The sequence below is a fragment of the Delphinus delphis genome, chromosome 1, assembly GCF_949987515.2.
Source record: "Delphinus delphis chromosome 1, mDelDel1.2, whole genome shotgun sequence".
Classification (NCBI taxonomy): domain Eukaryota; kingdom Metazoa; phylum Chordata; class Mammalia; order Artiodactyla; family Delphinidae; genus Delphinus; species Delphinus delphis.
The window spans coordinates 1,934,394-1,954,978 of NC_082683.1; the positions used below are offsets into that span (position 1 = coordinate 1,934,394).

The window sequence follows — 20,585 nt, forward strand, 5'->3', positions numbered from 1 at the left end:
AAATGTTCCTGACTAAGATAATTATCATAAAAAATCTTTTATCCCAGCCCCAGCTAAATGCAGCGGCCCCTTATCGCGGCAGGAATTTGGAGTGCGCTCTTGAGGGCTTTTGAGCCTCCAGTCTGGTAGCTTAGCATGCAGATGCCACATAATTGTGTCCCCCTGGGCTCCCTGAAGCCATTAGGCACTGATGTATTTTCCTGCTACATTCCTGCTTTGCCTTGAAAAGATGCTGATAGAACTTCAGATAGACGTGAGGCTGAGACTTGACAAACAGAACATCAGGCCGCCATGGCCTTGGTTTACTTTGGTTTGGGTAGAAGACAGAGCTTCAGCCCCGGTCCACGGCCTCCCCAGATTTAGATGAAGAGACTTCAGTTCTGAATCACAGTTCTGCGTGCTCTTGTTGGGGGCAGGGGCTCTGCCAGGACAACGTCCAGGTATCATGGAAGAAATGGGGGTGGGGGCCGCTTTGCCAGTTCACTGGGGGAAACAGCCCCAGTCCTGCAGACCTGGGACTGGCAATGCTCTTTCAAAGCTGCCCCTTTGTAAAGAAATTCAGTTCCCATTTACCTACAAGTGATTCAGAGCCGAGGGAAGCCACTTTCAGATTCATTAGTTCCAGGGACTTCTTATTTTGTTTTTACTCTTTCAATGGAGAGGGGAAAGATTTCTCTTTCAGGAGAACTTCTTGCCCTTGGGAGAAAATAAAGAAAATCATTTCCTTTCAAATATGCCTTTCTTTTGAGAAAGGCTCAAATTTATTAACTTTTCCCCCCTCTCCAAAAAAGATCAAGAGGCTGCATTGTATTGGGTGTAAAGCATGAGATAGGCATAATATAATATAATACAGCAATGCAACACAATAAACATAATGTAACCAGAGTGTAACATACTCTAGTATTTCTTTAAAATGGAGTTGCTTATGCTGGGAAAGTGAAAACCACGTGGACTGGGCACATCCTTCTTGCCCTGTCCAGCTTGCCCTGGGTGTGTATTCAATGTCAACTTTACCTGCGTGGAAGTCGTTGGGACATCTGTCCACACCATGGCACAGGTGAGCGAGACTTGGGCGTGTCCTGTCCTCGGCTCTGTCCTTGGACAGGAGCAAACTTGGGCTGGTGATGGGATGAGGGCAATGGAGGAGAGGGTGCCCTCCACGGCTGGTTCCACTGCCTCCAGGACGCCCTCAAAGGCCTTCAGAGTGAGAAACAGGCTGAATTTTCATTGTAAATCCAAAGTCCAGATCCAAACTGGAAACATAAGTTGGTCAGTGCTATGGATGGGTGGGGCTATGGGTGGGTGGGGCTATGGGTGGGCGGGGCTATGAACGGGTGGGGCTGGCCCTTCTTCTTGTCTTTGTTTGCAAATTTCAACTTTGGTGACTGTTCTTAGGTGGGTCCAGAAAGAGTAAGATACAAACTGGCATTTCTAACTTCATCTTGATGCTGGTGGGAGGGGGCCCCCCTCAGCCTCATTCCGGCCCAGGAAGTCCGAACAAGCCCACGAGAGCAGTTTTGCGGGGTCTCTGCATCCGGTTCTGTTCTAAAATGGTGTTCTTGGTACTCAGACCCAGTGGAAAGGAATCCACGTTCCTAAGGACAGGGAAGGCCTGCGGGGGCGGGTGGATGACAGTGCGTGCCCACACGCACGCCACATGGGTGCCTTTCTTATACCCTCAGCGGGAAGCTGGGACTCAACCGCCTGCCCCGGGCACCCAGCAGAGCGACGGCTCCACGAACACAGCTCTGCCACCTCCCCTCTGGGTGCCCCGGGGGGGAGCCAGGCAGCCTCCCCCGGCCTCCTCCATTTACCAGTGACAAAGCATGCGGACTGATGCGGAGCTCGGGGGAGGGGATACCGTATAAAGTTCCCAGGGTGGAGCCTGCCACGTGGAGGGTCCCCGCCTCCACGTCACAGCGGCCATTTCCCTGAAAGCAGCGTTCAGGCTCCCTGCTGTTTTAGAGGCAGCTCTTGCAGACTTGCCAGGTGACCAGTTGGTGATGTGCGTCCTCCTTTCCCACCGGCCCCCTCCCGGGACTGTGTTTGGGGCTCCACCCCAGCACCCGGGGACCGGCCCGGGGCCTCAGTGGGCCTCGTTTTAGAATCTTTTCTGACTTAGCCCACCGCCTCCTAGTCCTTCTGCCCAGTGGGGCTGCCCGCTGGTGGGGACGCCGGGGTCCTGCTGGCCTTGTTCGCAAACACTGGCTCGAGGGTCACTGGCGCGGCCGCCCTCCGTCCTGGGCTTCCGTGGTTGCTGAGGACCGGCTGGCCCTCTTGCCTCCTTCCAGTCTGTTCTGTGGCTCAGCACGTGTCAGGGGCAGGTCCAGGGACGGCCTTTCTGGGATACTGGGTGGGGGCAGAGCCTTCTAAGCCCCGAGTCCAGCTCAGGTCCCCGCGTGCAGAGCAGGGCTGGGGGTTGTAACTGGGCTCCCCAGACTCTGAGCACGAGCTGGCTTTTCCCCTCCTTGTTCAAGCACTTTCTTGACCGCAGCCTCCTGCCGGCGAGCAGGCCAGGACGCTGGGACTCGGCTGTGTCTGACCAGCGCTGGGCCCGCCTGGCCTGCCCCCCCCCACACACGCGTCCCCTGGGCTCCTCTCCTCCCCGCAGCTCTCCCCTGTCACCCAGGGAAGGTGACAGCTGCCTCTGTGTGTGTCCAAGGGCTTCATCCAAGGCCCGGGGGCATCTCAGAGATGAATCCCACAGGAGTGTCCCCCTTGGGCGTGGGGGGCTCTGGGTGCCCACCAGTGGGGGCACTGGGTGTGGCCAGACGCCGGGAGCGGTACCTTCGCCCTCAGGCTCAGGGAAGCTTCCAGTCTCGAGGAGTCCTCCCCTACCCCCGCCCTCCCCCAGCCCACAGGCCCAGGTTGCAGAGCTGCCCCCTGTCCTGAGACGTGGGTGGTGGTCCTTCTGTCTGCCCCCATCTCCCCCACCCCCCTGGCTTCTGCACCCCTTAGGGTCAGGCCCTTTTAGTCAGCATCCAGCCCAAGGTTACGGCTTTGCCCACTGCCAGGCCCAGAGGTCCTTGTTCACGTGCGCACACACACACACTCACACTCGTGCAAAAATGCACACCTACCCACCCAGGTCCACACAAACACACTAACTCATGCGCACAAGTACAATCACGTAACATTCACACACAAACCCATGCACACATATTCACACACACAATTGCACACACATGTACAGGCACACAAGTGCACATTCGCACACAGATGTGCACGCACTCACGTATGCACACGCACACCCGGCACACTTAACACACGGCCAATCACGCAAACGAATGCGTACACTTAATATGCGTGTATGACACACGCGCGTGCACAGAGACATCCATTCACGTGTGCCAAGTACTCACACACAGGAACACACAAACGTGCACGAGTGCAGATGCGCCCCCTCAGGCACACCTGCCTGCACCTGCGCGCAAGTGTGCAGGTACACGGACACACACATTTTTCACACCTGTGGCGGCGACAGAAACACATGCACACGTGCACAGGAATACATGACACCAGCACCAGCACGAGTGCAGACGCACGAACACGCCTGCACATCCACGCGAAGGTGTCCTCACAAGGAGGCAGACGTGCTCAGATATTCACCGACGTGCACACCCGCGCACACACAGCTGCACACCCGCGCACGAGGAGCGCACACGCGCGCACACAGCCACTCGGCAGCACACCTTTCGATTCATTTGTGCTGGAGCTTTTCGTGCAGGTTCTCTGTTCAGACCTGCGGGGAACACGAGGTGGTCCTCGGCGGGGAGGGGGACCCCTGCTGCAGGGAAAAGCTGTGCCGGGGCAGCCACGGGCTGGGGATGGGCCCGGAGGTCCTTCCCTGGGGACTCACACTCTGAGCTGTTTGGCTTGGCAGGGTCCTCAGGATGCTGCCTCGTAAACTTCATAATAGCCGCCTCCCTTTATTTGTTTGACCTTGACGACAATCGTTTATGATACGCATTGGAGCCCTGCCGTCTCTCTTCTGATTCATACACAAAGCGCTTGGCCAGCCTTCCTTCTCTGCTCCCGAGGCGCGGGGAGGGGCCCAGCGCTTCTCCGTGTTTCTTGTGGGGCCGACCCAGGTCCCTGCCGCCTCCGTGTCCCCCGCCCCGGGGCAGCCTCTCCCAGGTCCAGCAGGAGGGCGGGGAGGATGCGGGAGGGGGCACAGCCGGTGAGGGAGGCACCCCCTGCAGCCCCGGGCCTGGGGCGGGCCTGGGGCAGGTCCAGGGCCACCCGTCCACCGCCCACCCTCTCTCCCTCGCAGAGGACCCCACGTTCCGCTGCGACGCGTGTGACGAACTCTTCCCGTCCAAGCTGGACCTGCGGCGCCACAAGAAGTACGCGTGCAGCTCGGTGGGGGCCGTGCTCTACGAGGGCCTGGCCGACGAGCTCAAGCCCGAGGGCCTGGGCGGCGGGGGCACCGACGGGCAGGCCCACGAGTGCAAGGACTGCGAGCGGATGTTCCCCACCAAGTACAGGTGCCGCCCCGCCCCGCCCCGCCCCGGCCCTGCCCCGCCCCACCCCGCCCCCAGGAGCCAGTCAAGGACGGCAGGGTCGGCAGGCCCTGGGGGCACAGAGGAAGCCCTGAGAAGGGCAGAGGTCACCCCTGACCCCTCAGGCCTGCCCAGGCTGACAGGCCCAAAGCTCCAAGGACAGGTGGAGACATACCTCAGGGGCAGGTACCCTGGCCAGCTCATCCGCCCCTGGGAACAGAGCAGGCCCGCCAGCTGGTGGTTGGAGGCCACCGGTGGTCACTGTTCTGACCATAAAGGCCAGGCCCCGGCTCAGAGCCCCCCCTCCACGAAGGAGCCGCAAGTCACCAGGTCGAGCCACCCACCACTGGCCCCACCATCCTGGGGTCAGGGCCGAGTTGTGGAGACAGACAGGGGTGAGGCCCCAGGGCCACTTCCGTGGTGAGGTCCAGGACCAGGCTGCGGGATGCGGCCCAGGGGCTTCCTGGAGCGCCTGGCCCTTGGACACACTTCTCAGACAGTGGGCAGGAGTAGGAAAGGGCCCCCAGGGGTCCCCTCACCCCCACCCCAGACTCCAGCCTCTGCTTCCCCTGGGGCCCCCCACCTGTCCCGGAGACTTCACAGACGTGGGCACAGATGCCAGGCCAGCTGTGTGATGGCCGGACGTGGCCTCCCTAGCCCCTGGGAGCAGAGCCCCGGGGACCCATGTGGGGAGAAGCAGGCCGGGCAGTCCCAGTGTTCCAGGGACCAGTGAAGACCTTCCCAATGTGCGCCCCTCCTCTGCCTCTGAGAATATCCTCCAGGGCAGCCCTGCAAAGTCAGAGTAAAACCCTATCAGGTCACTAACTGGCTGTGGGATTGCGGAGAATTGGATGCCAGTCCTGTCACAGCCCCCTGGGGACGGGAAATCCTCCACCCTGAACGGATGACTGAGAAAATAAGAGTTTGGGCAAATCCCGACTGAGGCCCTTGGCGGTAAGCGCCGCTCAAGAGGGTCCGTGTTTTCTTTACATAAACACATAAATCACAATTAACAACAGGGGAAAAGCTACAATCTGCCGGGTGCTCGAGAACCAGGCGTTTCTGATCTAAATGGATGGCTGGGCCCCGTAATTAACGGGCCATGATGTATTGCTGCCTTGTTCATGAAGATTAACGGTCATACCTGGGACAGGAGGAGAAGCAGGACGCCCCCCGAGAGGAGGGGGCTCCAAGCTGCTGGTCGTCCGAGTGCAGCAGCCCCCGCCCAGCAGCTGTGCCCGCCCCGCCTATCACATCTCCTTTGGAGAACGCCGGCCCTCACTCCCTGCTGACCTCCATGGTGTGGGCATGGCGGGCAGCCTCTCAGCGAGCAACCCCAGGTCACTCAGAGGGGTGGCCTTGGGTCTCCTGGGCCTCGTCCCCACCCTGGGGCTCGTGGCAGTGTTGGAAGTCTCCAGACCCCGTTTTTCTTAGGCCCAGGGTTAGCGTCAAGGTGAAAGTTGTTTTGAGCTGGGACCCCGCCTGCCGCTGGGTGCCTCGGGGGTGGTCTTGGGTGAGGGCCCGAGCTCTGTCCACGCACTGGCTTCCCCCCCATCCCACGTGGGAAGGCCATGCCTTCCCGTCCATCCCCTTTTGCCCTGTCCAGGGGGGAGATAGACAGACCAGCTGCCAGACGTCACTCTGCCCTCTGAGCAGGAGACAGTGGCAGGGGCTCCAAGGGGCTGCCGGGAGCAGGCCGTGCCGGGCTGGGGCCCTTCCCTCCCGGGCAGCGGGCAGGGGGGGGACCCACAGTGACCCCCGTCCACTGTGCGCAGCTTGGAGCAGCACATGATCGTCCACACAGAGGAGCGAGAATACAAGTGTGACCAGTGTCCCAAGGCCTTCAACTGGAAGTCCAACCTCATCCGCCACCAGATGTCCCACGACAGCGGCAAGCGCTTCGAGTGTGAAAACTGCGTGAAGGTAACGTGGCTGCGAGCCCGCCCCGCCCCCACTGTCGAGATGCAGGTGGCAAGCGCTTCGAGTGTGAAAACTGTGTGAAGGTAACGTGGTTGCGAGCCCGGCCCCGCCCCCACTGTCGAGATGCAGGTGACGGGCCCCTGAGTCGTTTGGGGAAGAGAGGAAGTGGGCTGGGTAGCACAGCGGGGGAGGGCCCGGGGCCAGACCTGGGTCCTCTCAGGGTTCCTGCCAACGTGGCAGGACAGGCTATCATGGGTCAAAGTACTGGAGCTTAAGAACGCTTCTGAGCTCCTGTCTCAAGCATCTTCAGGGTGACAGTTCTCTCGAGAATTATCGTTGAAGAAACACAGTCAAGGGAGGCCTGACGGCTCACTGAAAGCCGTGCAGGGGGTCACCGCTGCAGCAGAGACCCGCCGGGCCAGGCTCAGTGCAGGGGCAGAGCAGCCAGGGAGACCCCCATCCCGTGGCCAGACCCAGGCCCGCAGGGGAGCAACCAACAGGTGGGGAGTAACTCGCCGGTGTTTGTGTCCCCAGGTGTTCACGGACCCCAGCAACCTGCAGCGGCACATCCGCTCCCAGCACGTGGGCGCCCGGGCCCACGCCTGCCCCGACTGCGGGAAGACGTTCGCCACGTCCTCGGGCCTCAAGCAGCACAAACACATCCACAGCACCGTCAAACCTTTCATATGTGAGTGGCCCCCCAGCCTGGGCTTCCAGCCGTGAGGTGGGGGCGCTTGGGGGTCAGGCCAAGGCTTGAAAACCCCAGGCTCTTCCCCGCCCACGGGACCCCGTCTGTCCAGAAAACACTCGCAGCAGCTGCTGACGCCTCTGCCGCGAGAAGCCCAGGCCCGGCTGCCCTCCTTGCTTCCTCCCCCTTGCTCGCCCCTCCAGTGGCCAGAGGTGGGCAGTGGGTGGTGAGGAAACCCACTTCCCCTCCTCTTCCCCGCACGCACGTGCTGCCCTGAGCTCCAGCAGGTATATGATGGTCCCACTGCTGCCCCCCAGGCTCTGCTGTTCACCCCCCAGCAGCCTTTGGGGAGCGCGGGCTGTGTGCCTGCCCTGACCCGGGCAGCCGGGGCCAGCTGTAAATAACTGGACCCCTGTCCTCATGGAGCTCTACCTGCCGGTGGAGAAGACAGAGGCTAAGCCACCCAGATCATAGCAGCACCCGTGACAGACACATCGGGGGTGGGGGGCGGGAGTGCAGGGTCAGGAGGCTCTCCAGGTGTCCAGGTGGGTGCTGTCCTGGCCACGTGCTGGGAGGTCAGGACGGTCTGTTGGGCGAGAGGCGTCCTAGCAGAGGGCTGGAGGAGGCGTGGGGGTGAGCCAAGGGGGTGCCTGGGGAGAGGGCTCGCGACAGGGGGCTGTGAGCACAGAGGCCTTGAGCTTGGGGTGCGTTTGGGGAGAGAGGGGCCAGAGGTCACAGGGGTTGGGCCTGGGGCTCTGGTGGGCCACCGCGGGGGTATGACCGCGGTTCTCGGAGTCTGGAAGATACTGAAGGCTCTTCTCTGCCTAGCATTGTGCCAAGTCTCATTTCACACGAGGTTTTGCTGAGTCACGGTTCACGCCAACACAGCACCGACGCGTCGTTCGCACCAGCGTCGCGCTGACTCATCGTCCACACGCGACTGTGCTGAGCCGTCATTTCACACACATGACCTCACAGCATCCTTCCAAAATCTTACGGAGCAGGGGCCACACTATGTCCAACTGAAGGGAACTGACAGAGGAGGAAACGCGTGGAAACGTTAAGTGACCAGGCTCTCAAGGCTCGGCGGCAGAGCCCGGATTCCAGCTCAGGGGGCCTGGCTCCTGAGCCCAGACTGGGCAGCCTGGGGCCTCTCGGGCTCCAGCATGCCATTGTGTGTCAGGGGTGACTCTGGGAGCTGGAAGACTGGGCTCTGGGTGTTTTCACCAACTTGGGGCTTGTACAGGGCTGGACTCCTGCCCCAGAGAGGCCATGCTGACTGGCTTCTCGGGCCTTTGTTGAATAGCTGAGTCTGGGCCCCCCTCCTGCCCACTGCCTCGAGCCCAAACTTCCAGCTGTCCTGCTAGAGGTGACTGAGCCCCCGGCCTGCCTGGGTCACCTGCTCCCTTGGTCCAGGAAGCAGAGGGAGAGAGCGCTCTGCCTGGTGGCCACCTCACTGGGGCCATCTTCCTCTTCCTCACCACCCCTTTCACCCGCAGACCCTGGAAAGAGCATCCGAGTCTCGATGGGAGCAGGGCCCATTCCCTCTGGGAGGGGCCAGGAAGGAGAGAGCTGGGTGGGAGTAGAGGCTGGGGGCCGGGGCTTTGGGCCTGGTGCATATCCTGCTTCCAGGATGAGCGTCCCAGCAAGTCCCTCTGTGGGAGGAAGCGCACGTGAGTGCATCTGTCATAGGTTTCTAAGCTTTTCAGCAAAGCTTGGAGAGGAGACTTGCACACGGGCTTACAAGTCACTTCTTCTCTGGGCGTGCAAATGGGCTTGTGAAGTCTTGTTGGACTGTAGTCACAGCGGAAGTTCTGGGAACCTCAGCAGTCGGGCAGGGTCCGAGCCCACCATTTCCGCTGCCTGCACGGACTCCGTGTGCAGATGGGGAGGACACGGGCAGCCTGGACGGGCCCCACCGGCTATCGGCAGCCCTCCGCCTCTCGTCTGCGCCCCGTGCCCACCTTGGGCCTTGGCTTTTGGCCGAGGGGGTGAAGCGAAAGAGAAAAGCCCAGACTTGGCCAGGTGCCGCGTATGAGAGGGAGACGCAAACGTTAGAAGTTAGCTTACACGTGGACGCCAGCCTGCGCGTCCTCTGGACCAGGGCAGAGCATCCTTTGGCCCACGATTAAGGGGGTCAGGTTTGGAAAGGAAGCTGCGAACAAACGAGCAGAGGGTAAATGATACAGCGCTTCTGAGAAAAGATGGGCCACAGGGGGAGCAAGGGCTCACGGCGGCCGGTCACTCGTGCACAGACTCCGTCCCCCGCCGGGCGGCCCCTGGGCGCCCACACACAACACACATGATGGACACCAAAACCTGCCCCAAGTCCCAGCCTCACTGACCACACAGCCCAAGGCAGCATAATCTCCCGGTGGGGTGTCTTGCATCGGGAAACTCAAGTGTGAGGGGTCGGGGCGAGGGTGTATCCGTGCACACAGGCAGACAGGCTCCTGTGGGCACTTTTTAGAAAGGACCTTCTTAGGCGTGACTATGTACATGTGCATGTGTGCGCGCGTGTGTGTGTGTGTGTGCATCCCTGCACATACCCTACAGGAGAAGAAACTGCTGATCAGAATAAGTACTGGCCAGGGCCCCTCTGCATCCCAGCAGGGCCTGGAGCACCATCCACCAGGCGCTGGTCCCACATCCAGTTCACTGTGGGCTGCCCAGGCCTTTCCCAGCCCCTGCAGGCAGCCACCTCCCAACACCGGCTCTAAGCCAGCGGTCAGCCATCCCAGGGCCAGGACCTGCCTCTCCAAGGACCTCAGTCTCCCAGAGGCCTCTCTGGAGCCCCAGCGTCTCTGCAGGATCCCTTTATCGTGTGAGTGGGTGGGTAGGAAGCAAGGGTCCCAGGCTCCCTGTGCCCAGGCATGGCCACTGGCCCCAGGGGCCCCTCCTGAGAGCTGCCTTGGGTGGGAGCCTGCTCAAGGCCAGTTTCCAAGCTCAGGATGGCAGCAGCCACTAACGAGGTGCCACAGAGGCCTGCTGTGGGGGGCAGAGGGTGTCACAGAGCCTCTTCGGGGGCCGGGGATACAGCAAGGTATCACTGGTCTGGCCAGGCGCCCTGAGCTGGGCAGCGGCCTTTCTCCCCCTAGGGCTGGCAGAGGCCTGTGGGTATTTATAGACCATCTGTGGCACAGCCTCTCTGCACCAGCCGCCTCCCAAAATGGGCAGATTTCATCAAATGGGGCAGTGCTCTTCTCCGTCAGCCTTGAAAACGTCCCGCCAAGCCAGACGACCAGGAAGGCCGAGCCGTTCATATAAATAGATACTGTGATTAAGGGACAGGATCACCTGAGGGCCAGCGCGCCCAGCTAGCATCGCGCGACATCAGGCAGTGGAGAGTGTGCGGTGAGCAAGAAATGCACGGAAATCATTGTTTCCACTGGGGCTGCATTTAAGAAGCAAATGGTCCTGCAGAGAGAGACACACACAGCGTGTGTGCGTGTGTGCGTGTGTGTGCGTGTGTGTGCGTGTGCGTGTGTGCATGTGCGTGTGTGTGTGTGTTCATTCCTCCCTTGCTGGTTAGAAAAACAAGAGCAGAAAGAAAAACTGGCAGTTGGCCGACACTCAGCTCACAGGCCGTTGGGAAAATGGCCGAGACTGGGTCCCCAGGGCCTCTGGGTCCTGGCGTTTGGCCTCGGCCGCCACCACCCTCTCCTGTTAAGAGCAGAGGCCGGCGTCTGGCAACCAGAGCTGGTGCGGCCTCTCCATCCCAGTTTGGAGAGTTTTCGATTTTCTCAAACGTGGAGCTAGCCCTCTCCACGTGGCTCCCCTCCCACCTCCACCTTCAGGCCCCCCCCAGACGGTGACCTCACACAGCCAGGACCCGTGCTCCCCAAGCCCAGCCTCCAGGACTAGGAGCCCCCAGGGGCCGGTCCCTCCTGAGGCCTTCCCGTCCTGGGTGCAGGTCACAGGGCCTGGGACAGAGAGAGGGCATTTTAAACTTTACAAGGTGGGAGACCTAGCCCGGGGGTCGGTGTTTCCCTCGCCCCGGCTGGAGCAGCGTGGCTGACACGGCAGGGAGGGTGGGTGGGTGTTCTGGGCGGCTGGTGCAGCTGCAGACGTGATGGCGTGCCACGACTTTGTCTGTCTCTGGGAACGATTCTGAAGGCCTTGGCACCACATGGCAAACTCATGGGGGTGGGAGGGCACAGAGAGCGGCAGGGCCCCTTTCTCCAGCGGAGGAGGTCGAGGCAGCTGGAGACCTACCCAGGCTGGCCCAGGATCCCCGGGAAGGCACGGGAGTGTCCTCGCCAGCCCGTGCTGGTCGCCAGAGGCCAGTCCCAGGTCGGGTGCACGCGCATCTGTACGTACGCGTGCGCACGCGCGTGCAAGCACACAGGTATGACGCACACACCTGAAGTATGATGTACACGCGTGTGTGAACGTGTCCACGGACACGTGTCCGCACATGCATCACACATACACATGTGGGCACATATGCAGGTGCTCACACACAGCGACGCATGTGCCCGCGCGCGCACACACACACACACAGACGCTCACGTACCTAAGCACACGCTGCCCCCGGTCACCGAGGCCAGAGCGCCCCGGTCCTCCAGCCCCGGGACCCTGCAGCGCAGGGTTTCCAGCATTTCATAGCTGCCGGTCTTCGCTTCTGCTGACGTTTCAGGTGAGGTCTGCCACAAGTCCTACACTCAGTTCTCCAACCTGTGCCGCCACAAGCGCATGCACGCCGACTGCCGTACGCAGATCAAGTGCAAGGACTGCGGGCAGATGTTCAGCACTACCTCTTCCCTCAACAAGCACCGGCGCTTCTGCGAGGGCAAGAACCATTACACGCCGGGCAGCATCTTCGCTCCGGGCCTGCCCCTGACCCCCAGCCCCATGATGGACAAGGCCAAGCCACCCCCCAGCCTCAACCATGCCAGCCTGGGCTTCAACGAGTACTTCCCCTCCAGGCCGCACCCGGGGAGCCTGCCCTTCTCGGCGGCGCCCCCCGCCTTCCCCGCGCTCACGCCCGGCTTCCCGGGCGTCTTCCCTCCGTCCCTGTACCCCCGGCCGCCCCTGCTACCTCCCATGCCGCTGCTCAAGAGCCCCCGGAACCACACGCAGGACGCCAAGCTCCCCAGCCCCATGGGCAACCCGGCCCTGCCCCTCGTCTCCGCCATCGGCAGCAGCGGGCAGGGCTCCACGGCGGCCGCGGGGCCCGAGGAGAAGCCGGAGAGCCGCCTGGAGGACGCATATGCCGCCAAGCTCAAGCCCCGGGGCAGCGACCTGTCCGACGGCAGCGACTTCGAGGATATCAACACCACCACCGGGACTGACCTGGACACAACCACGGGCACGGGCTCCGACCTGGACAGCGACGTGGACAGCGATCGCGACAAGACCACGGACAGGGGCAAGGCGGCTGAGGGCAAGCGCGAGCTTGGGGGCGGCGCGGCGGCGCCCGGCGCCCCAGAGAGCGCAGGCGAGGTGCCCGTCTTCTACTCCCAGCACTTCTTCCCGCCGCCCGAGGAGCAGCTGCTGACAGCGTCGGGCGCCGCGGGCGACTCCATCAGGGCCATCGCGTCCATCGCCGAGAAGTACTTCGGGCCCGGCTTCGTGGGCGCGCAGGAGAAGAAGCTGGGCGCGCTGCCCTACCACTCCGTGTTCCCCTTCCAGCTCCTGCCCAACCTCCCCCACTCCCTGTACCCCTTCACAGACCGCGCCCTCGCGCACAGCCTGCTGGTCAAGGCCGAGCCAAAGTCGCCCCGGGACGCCCTCAAGGCCGCTGGCCCCAGCGCCGAGTCACCCTTCGACCTCACCACCAAACCCAAAGAGGCCAAGCCCGTCCTGCCGGCGCCCAAGGTGCCCCCGGCCCCGGCGTCAGGCGAGGAGCAGCCGCTGGACCTGAGCATCGGCAGCCGCGTGCGCGCCAGCCAGAACGGAGGGACCCGGGAGCCGCGCAAGAACCACGTGTACGGCGAGCGCAGGCTGGGGGCCGGGGAGGGGCCGCCCAAGGCGTGCCCGGCGCAGCTGCCCCAGCAGCCGTCCCTGCACTACGCCAGGCCGTCGCCCTTCTTCATGGACCCCATCTACAGGTATTAACATGCCCCGCCCTCACCCGCTCTCCAGAGGGGCCGCCAGGCGGGCGTGGCGGCGGGAGGGGACGCTCTCGCCTGCCCCCCAGGCTTCGTCCCTCTGCCTTTGCGGCGTCAGCAGGCACCTCGGCTCTGGGGTGTCCGTGCCACTTGGGGCCCATGCCCGGCTCGGCCCTTTCCTGGGGTGGGCAGCTGGTGGGGTCTCCTGGGCACCCCTGGCTCCCTCTCGCTGACAGACGCTGGGGGACCCCCGCCGTCCTCTCTCGAGCCCTTACCTCCCCCCACCGCCCCCCCCACCCCCGGCAGCCTGCCCTCAGACTCCACCCCAGACATCCACCCGCTGGAGGCTCCAGCCACCTTCTCTGCACAGACTCTGCCCACGACACTCCTGGCTCTTCCCTCCGCTTCAGCGTCCCTGCTTCCCTATGGCTGCTCCACAGCTGGGGCTTCTGGTGGCCCAGGGGAGACCAGAGGACGAGCTGCTGGTTCCCAGCGGGAGGAGGGGGAGGAAGGAAGGAGGAAGCTTTGGAAGGTTTGCCAAAAAGCAGTGTCCCATTCCTCTGGCACCTTCCCAGCGAGGGGCCAATTGAATCCCCCTCCCCGGCTTCTGGGCACGGTTTGGTCAGGCGGGTTTGCTAGGTGAGAGGGGTCTGACCTCCCACCACACGTGTCCTGGGCAGGCTGAGCCCTGAGGAGGGGGCTGTGCCCGTGGACGGGCCTGGGAGGGGGCCTGGAGGGGCAGGCAGGCAGGCGTGTTGGCTCAGCCCCTGATACAGGCCCACGGCTCTGTGTGGGAGGGGCCCACGTGCACACATGTAAGCGTGTCCCCACGGGCATTCAGGGAGCATGTGGCCGCCTTGGGGGCTTGCGTGCCTGCTATTCCCCAGGGGCCAGGCAGGGCCTGGGGATGGGTGTGCAGGTGAGGTCACCTCTGCTGAAGGTGCAGTGGAAAGAAATGGTGGCAGCGCTGCCGGCGAGGGCGATGGGCCAGTCTCCTGCTCCGCCCCCTGGCGCCGACTTGGGTCCCCGCCCTCCACGCTCGCCCAGGGCCCTGGCCGGCCTGTGTCTGCTGCCGGTCCCGTTTCCTGCCAGGTCCTGCTGGCGTCATCACAGGAAACATGAAAAATGCCCCCCTTGGGTCTTTCTTTAAGAACACGCCATCCGTGGATGGTTTGCTGACAGCGGCTCATCGGGTTTCTGGGGTGAACATAGCCATCAAAGGCCCAGGGAGCACCTGCCAGTTAGAATAAGAATCTCCGGGACCCACGGGGAGCCAGGAGACACCTGGGGCCTGAGGGAGGATGCCCCCCCGGGAGGAGCCGCCCTTGTGCAGAGGAGGGGGGCAGGACTGGAGACCTAGGGAGGGACTCTGCTGTCAGGCCTCCAGAGTCGGAGCCAGCAGGCCTGCAAGAGGCTCTCGGTTAACTGTGACTGCTCAGGCCCTGGCGTCCTTGTCCGCCCCGTCCCGGCTCTCCTCCTGGACCCCAACCCTCCTGTGCCCCTCTCCTCCCACTTCCAGGCCTGGTTTAGGGCCTTGGGCCTTTTTCTGGAAGCTGGGGGAGCAGCCAGTTGGGCCCCGAGGCGGGAACTGGCCACAGGCGCCCCCAACCCGGGTCCTGTCCGAGACCCGGCGTGTGCTAGGCTCTTGCCCTCAGGATTTAGAGTACAGTGGCTGGTGGAGGGGCTGCCTGGCCCCCAACTTTATACGCAGGCACCAGCAAAATGCCCGAGATTGGATTAGCTCCAAGTTTTCTCCCCACCGCCCCCCAAGCCCAGTCAAGATAAACACTCATGGTGTCGGGAAGATTCAACTCCAAGTGAAGGTGTGGGCGACTGTCACTGCCTGTTAACAGGCTGGCCCAGGGCTAGGGGACAGGGTCCCCTCAGCTCCTGGATGGTTCTGGGGTGACTCCAGCGAAACTCCCCACAGGCCACGCCCCGGCAGTGACTGTGGACGTATACCCACAATCCTCCCTCCCCCAGGGTGGGGGAACCCTAACACCGCCAGGCTGGCGACCCCCCAGCCTTCCAGCCCCTCTCACCGCCACGTGCTGCTGTCTTTGCAAGATGGGCTGGGGACGGTGTGGTGACAAAAGCCATGTGCCTTGGAAGAGCACGTGTCCCCTGGGGTCTGTGGGGTCAGCTGGCGGGGGTCGCCTGGAGCAGCCCGCTGGGCTGTCGCTAGACACAGAAGTCGGGAAGAGGCAGAAGAAGACATTTAACAACCCCCCGACGTGGGGCCCCTTCCTCTCGGGCCACACCACGCCCCCCAGGGGGCCTGTTGAAAGGCCAACTCAGTCCAGCTTTGAACAGGGCCTCTGCTAAGCCCTGCAAAGCGGGGTGCCCCTCAAGCCAACTTCCCACGTGGAGACCACCTCCTCCCCTTGGAAGCGGCTTGGGGTCTCGGTGGGGTCACCTGTGGCCGCCTGCGCTCCCCGGGTGCTCCCGCCTCTGGGCCCCTGTCCTTGCGGCCATCCCTGTCCTGCTCCGGTCAAGGCCCCAGCCAGTCCCCTGGGGGCAGAGCTGAGCCCAAGAGGGTTGGGAGCGTGGCCCTGGGCAAGCGAGGCGGCGGGTCACCGCAGCTGTGGCTGCCTGTGGGGCGGTGGCAGGCCTCACCAAATCCCACTTTGTAAATCTCGACGATCCCCCAGGGGAAACTGAGGGAGGCGCCCTTGGGACACCGTAGAGGAGGGGTCGGGGAGAGGAGGGATGGCCACCTCCTCCGCTTGTGACTGACAGTTGTGCTGGCATTTGGGGAAAGTTCTAGAATTGTCACCTCCAGTAGCTGTCTTGAGGTTTCAGGTAGACCCTGCCTGGCTGCCGCGGGGAGGCCCTGCAGCCTCCCCAGGATAGAGACCTACCGGTCACTCACGTGTATCCGCCCCGTCGGGCAGAGTGCCCGTGCCATGGGCCGGGAGGGAGAGGGACGTGGGGTGTAGGCGGCAGCTTCGGGGGAGCCCTCGCTGGGCTGACAGGCCAGCTGGCAGAGGCTGGCGCGCGCGGGCCCTTCAGAAGGTTCCTGGCTCCAGCATCAAGTGTCCCTCACGTGCCTGGGTGCCAGCAGCTGGGGGGGGAGGGGGCGGACACTGGGGAGACTCGAAAGGGTCCAGACCTGGGCACGGTGATGGGGAGCGTGTGCTCGGCAGGCGATGTGAGGCTGGGTCACAGACGTCGCCACAGCGTCAGGTGGGACGTGGCCACAGGGGACGTGGAAGCTGGGCCGCTGTGGTGGCCCCCCAGCTCGTGACCGACGGGGCACGGGTGGGCGCCCAGAGCGGCGGGGGCCACAGCCCCTCCCCGCCCAGCGCTGGGCCGCTCGGTGGGGTCCGTAACCCTCTGTGTTGCTGTCCAGCAGGGTGGAGAAGCGGAAGGTGACCGACCCAGTGGGAGCCCTTAAGGAGAAGTACCTGCGGCCGTCCCCACTGCTCTTCCACCCCCAGGTAAGGCCCAGCCAGGAGCCCCAAGGTCCGTACGGGCCAAGGCGCACACCCCAGGCGGGTCTCCGCTTCCCGTCCCTGAAGACCACAGGTCCCTTTGAGGCTGGGGAGGATGGGAAGGGCCAGGACAGGTGAGGAAGGAGGGTGGTTCTCTGTGGGGGCACCCTGTGGGTCCACAAGGGGCCCCATTGACCTGCAGCTCAAGCTCTAGGAGGGGGAGTGAACTTGCGTGGGGCAGTGGGCAGCAGATTGGATGGAGCAAACACAAGAATTTTGAATGTAGGGAGAATAGACGCGAGAGAGCCGGGGAGGTGTGGACGCCAGCAGTCTCTCCAGTGTGAGGGACTCGGGGATCCTTAAGGGAAAAGAGCAGGAGAAGAAGGGCCTGAGTGCAGGGGGGCAGAGGCAGTAGGGAGCAGGACAGCAGCAGAGGGACTGGCGTCGAGGGCAGGGCGTCCCGGGGGGCAGTGGGCAGGGGGACCACCCTCACCGGGGATGCAGAGGGTGGAGAGGCCGCCTGCCAAGACTAGAATCAGGGGTCTGGGAAAGAGAACCCCCAAGTCTGGGCAGTGGCCGCAGACCCCACCAAGCCTACAGGCACTCCTGTGTCCCCCTGGCCGCGTCCTCCCAAGAGGTGGGTGCAGAGAGGTGGCAGGAGTGGGAGTAAGCAGCAGGGCCGGCGGAGTCCCCCTGATTCCCTGCCCCGGTGCCCACCTGTCCTCACTGCTTGGGACCCAGCCCCCTCCCCAGAGCCACGGCCTCCCCTGTCCCAGCCGGAGGGGCCGGGGGCCGAGCTGTGGGACAGGCCTGGACCCGGACTCCAGACCCGGGCATTGTTCTCTCGCTCCGAGTTTCCCGCCTGGGACAAACCCCCCGGTTTGTGGAACCTGTGCCCTGCCTGGGTTCACAGCTAAACTTAGAGCCTCCCATTGTCTTGCTGGGGCCTCGGAGTTTGGTTAAGAACTTCCCCTGATTTCCTCAGGACCGGCTGGAACAAGCCGGCAGGCCAGCCAGGCACATCCTGTGTTTGTGTTTGTGCGGGAGCTCGGCCGGGAATATCTGCTCAGGCGGAGCGGGCCAGGCAGGCCGGACCCTCCCAGGCCTGAGGAAGAGGGGCCTGGCGGGGGCCCGGCTGCCCATTGTGCCTGCTGCCCGCTCCCCCCACCTGCCAGCCCTGCTGCCTGCCCGTGGGCCCAGAGCCAGGGGTGGGGGCGGGAGAGAGGACTAGTAAGTCGCCTGATTAAATGGTCTGAGGTCAGACCATCACTTGGACAGGAGAGCTTGTGGCCTCTACAAAGGCTAGGGGTCACCACTGCACGAAGACGCCAGGCTGCGTTGGTCAGCTGCCTGGCAGGACCTTGCCAGGGCCTTTCATTGCTGAGGCCCGACGTGCAGGTGTATGGGGTGCAGGGTGAGGCAGTCCTGCCAGCCCACTGCCCCTCACCACTTCTGGAGTCCTGGGGAGTCTGGGGTGGTGGAGAGTCCCAGAGCCTCCCACGGCTCTGGCTAAAACTGAGACCCACAGGCAGATGAGCAGCAGTCTGTATGCCCAGGTCCCATCATCCAGGCCGTGGAGGGGCTAAATGAGAGGCTGGACGGCAGCTGAGGGGCAAGGCCGTGTCCATCTGTCCATCAGTGGGGATGGGTGGGGCCACCCGTGGCTGGAAGCATCGTGTGCATCTGATGGGGAGCGTGCCTGCCCCACGAGGATGGCGAGGCCCAAAGCCCTGCAACTGGACAGAGCTGGCCAGGGCCCAGGCGGCAGCCCAGGGTCAAGAGAGGCTCAGCCACTAGGATGGACCCCATTTTCTGTTTGTAAACCCCTTGCTGGTGTTTTATTGTAACCAGTTGGTTGTTCCCCAGCCTAAACCTTGAGGGGCTCGGGGCGTAATGAAAGCTCTTCCTTTTCTGGTCTCATCCCTCCCCTGGGGCCTGGCTTGCAGCGGGTACTCTCTGGGGGAGAAGTGCTGCTGAGGCCTGTGCAGCCCCCTCCCCTCTCCTGTCCCCCAGCCCCAGGGCCTCAGGGCAGGTGCAGCCTGGGATTCTGATCAGAACCCTGCCCGCCAGCTGGAAATGACCAATGCCAGGAGGAGGTGACTCCCTTCTCCTCCCCAGGCAACGCCTTGGCATCTCAGAGGAGCAGAGAGGCGGCCCCTCTTGCCTGTGTCACCGTGTCCTGTGGCGCGTCACGTTGGAGTTATCATTCCGAACGTTTAGTTAGTGGAATCCAACCTTAGGCTGTTGAATTTCCTTTTAGCGCTTTGCCCGCGATTATGGCCCGCTGCCCCGAGGCGCTGGTAGTGCCTCAGGCTCGTGATTCGTGTTTTAACCTGAGATTGATTCAGGTAGCTATCAATTTTTCACCACTCCAAAAAAAAAAAAAAAGGGATGTAATTCTGTGTTTAACCCAAACTAGCCGTCAGGAGTGCTGGCCGGGAGTCGAGCCAGCAGGGCCTTGCTGGCTTGTCTCAAAGTAAAGGGCTGTGTAATTGCAGGTGTCGGCAGCCCGCGTCACCCACTTCTCACCCAGCGCAGGTTGGCTGGGGCAGGGCAGTTGCAGCTCTCCCGGCCTAGACCCTGGACTGTGACGGGGTTCCAGGCAAGGACAAGAGCAGGGCTGGCCGCAGAAAGTGAAAGAACCTAGCCCAGTGGTCAAGAAGAAGGAGGAGACCATGGGTTCCAGTGACAACCTCCTTGTCCTGGGGGCCCGTGACGTGCTCAGTCATCCAGGACCCCCAGATGCCCGTGGGGGCGGGTTCCCGCGCGTCAAAAGAGGGGGCGGCTCGGGGGCGCCCCATAGTCTCTCCTGCTCTCCTGCCAACAGATGTCAGCCATCGAGACCATGACTGAGAAGCTGGAGAGCTTTGCGGCCATGAAGGCGGAATCCGGCAGCTCCTTGCAGCCCCTCCCCCCCCACCCCTTCAACTTCCGGTCCCCACCCCCGACGCTCTCGGACCCCATCCTCAGGAAGGGCAAGGAGCGCTACACGTGCAGGTGAGACGCTGAGAGCCCCTGGGGCGGCCCCGGCAGAGTGGCCACAGGTGCCACGCTGGCCCATGCGCCTGCACTTCCAGGAGAAAGCTCTCAGTCTCAGCCCGGGTACAGCGTGGTAGCAACCGATGGCCCGTTGTCCCCTTGACATCATTCCCCAGAGATATGCACGTGCCCCCCACCAGGTTGTGCTCCCGTGAGCGCAAGAAAGTGCAACCTTGGCCGGCCGGTCGGAATTCGCAAGGCCGGAGTCTGAGGTGCCGCGGTCAGTGTTTAACCACAGCTCTGGGGCCGGTGGGGAGCCCAGTGCTGGGGAGACATGGTCCGGCCCCAGGTGCACGGGCTTGTGCAGGCCGGTCCTTGCCGGCTCGGCCGAGGCCGGGCTCCGGGGCTGAGAAACTGCTTGGCGGCGGGGGGATTGCGGTGGGGGACGGCCCCGAGCGGGCCAGGGTGGGCCAGTGCCGTCTGCCCAGTGGTGCGAGTCCAGCTTCTCTGTGAGGCTCAGCTGGGCCCCGGGGCCGAGGAGAGACTGAAATCCAGGGTGTGCCGCCGGGCCACCTGCCCCCAGGTGTGGGAGAAGCAGCACCAGGAAAGCACCTGGGCGCCCGAGTCTCGGCCGTGCGTCTGCTTCACGCATCCCTCACCCACCCCTCCACTCCAGGTACTGTGGCAAGATCTTCCCCCGATCAGCAAACCTCACGAGGCACCTGAGGACACACACCGGGGAGCAGCCGTACAGGTAGGAGCCCGCCCGGCAGGGGGTGCAGGCTCCTGGCGGACAGGAAGGGCGACGGGTGGGACCTGCGCCCCTCCCTCCTGGCCCCTCAGCCGCCCTGCGCCCAGGGGCGTTGTAAAGGTTAGGCTACCGGAAGGTTCCCATCTGCCGACCCAGAAGGGTGCTCAGGAGCAACCCTCCCCGCTGCCGCTGGGGTGTCGACTGGCGCAGAGAAGCCGGCCCAGGGGTGGTCTGGCGGGGGGAGCCTCAGCCTCACCA

At 63.3% G+C, this 20,585-nt stretch overlaps 1 protein-coding gene across 1 annotated transcript in view; it reads left to right on the plus strand.

Annotated features, from left to right (window-relative positions):
- The window catches only part of PRDM16 (PR/SET domain 16), a 320,741-nt gene that overhangs the window by 286,011 nt on the left and 14,145 nt on the right, over positions 1 to 20,585 (plus strand). The window contains exons 6-12 of the mRNA XM_060013200.1: positions 4,274 to 4,487; positions 6,278 to 6,425; positions 6,957 to 7,110; positions 11,750 to 13,163; positions 16,516 to 16,603; positions 19,425 to 19,594; positions 20,253 to 20,330. Of these exons, the coding sequence (XP_059869183.1) occupies positions 4,274 to 4,487; positions 6,278 to 6,425; positions 6,957 to 7,110; positions 11,750 to 13,163; positions 16,516 to 16,603; positions 19,425 to 19,594; positions 20,253 to 20,330 (2,266 nt within the window). The remainder of the gene's footprint in view (positions 1 to 4,273; positions 4,488 to 6,277; positions 6,426 to 6,956; positions 7,111 to 11,749; positions 13,164 to 16,515; positions 16,604 to 19,424; positions 19,595 to 20,252; positions 20,331 to 20,585) is intronic.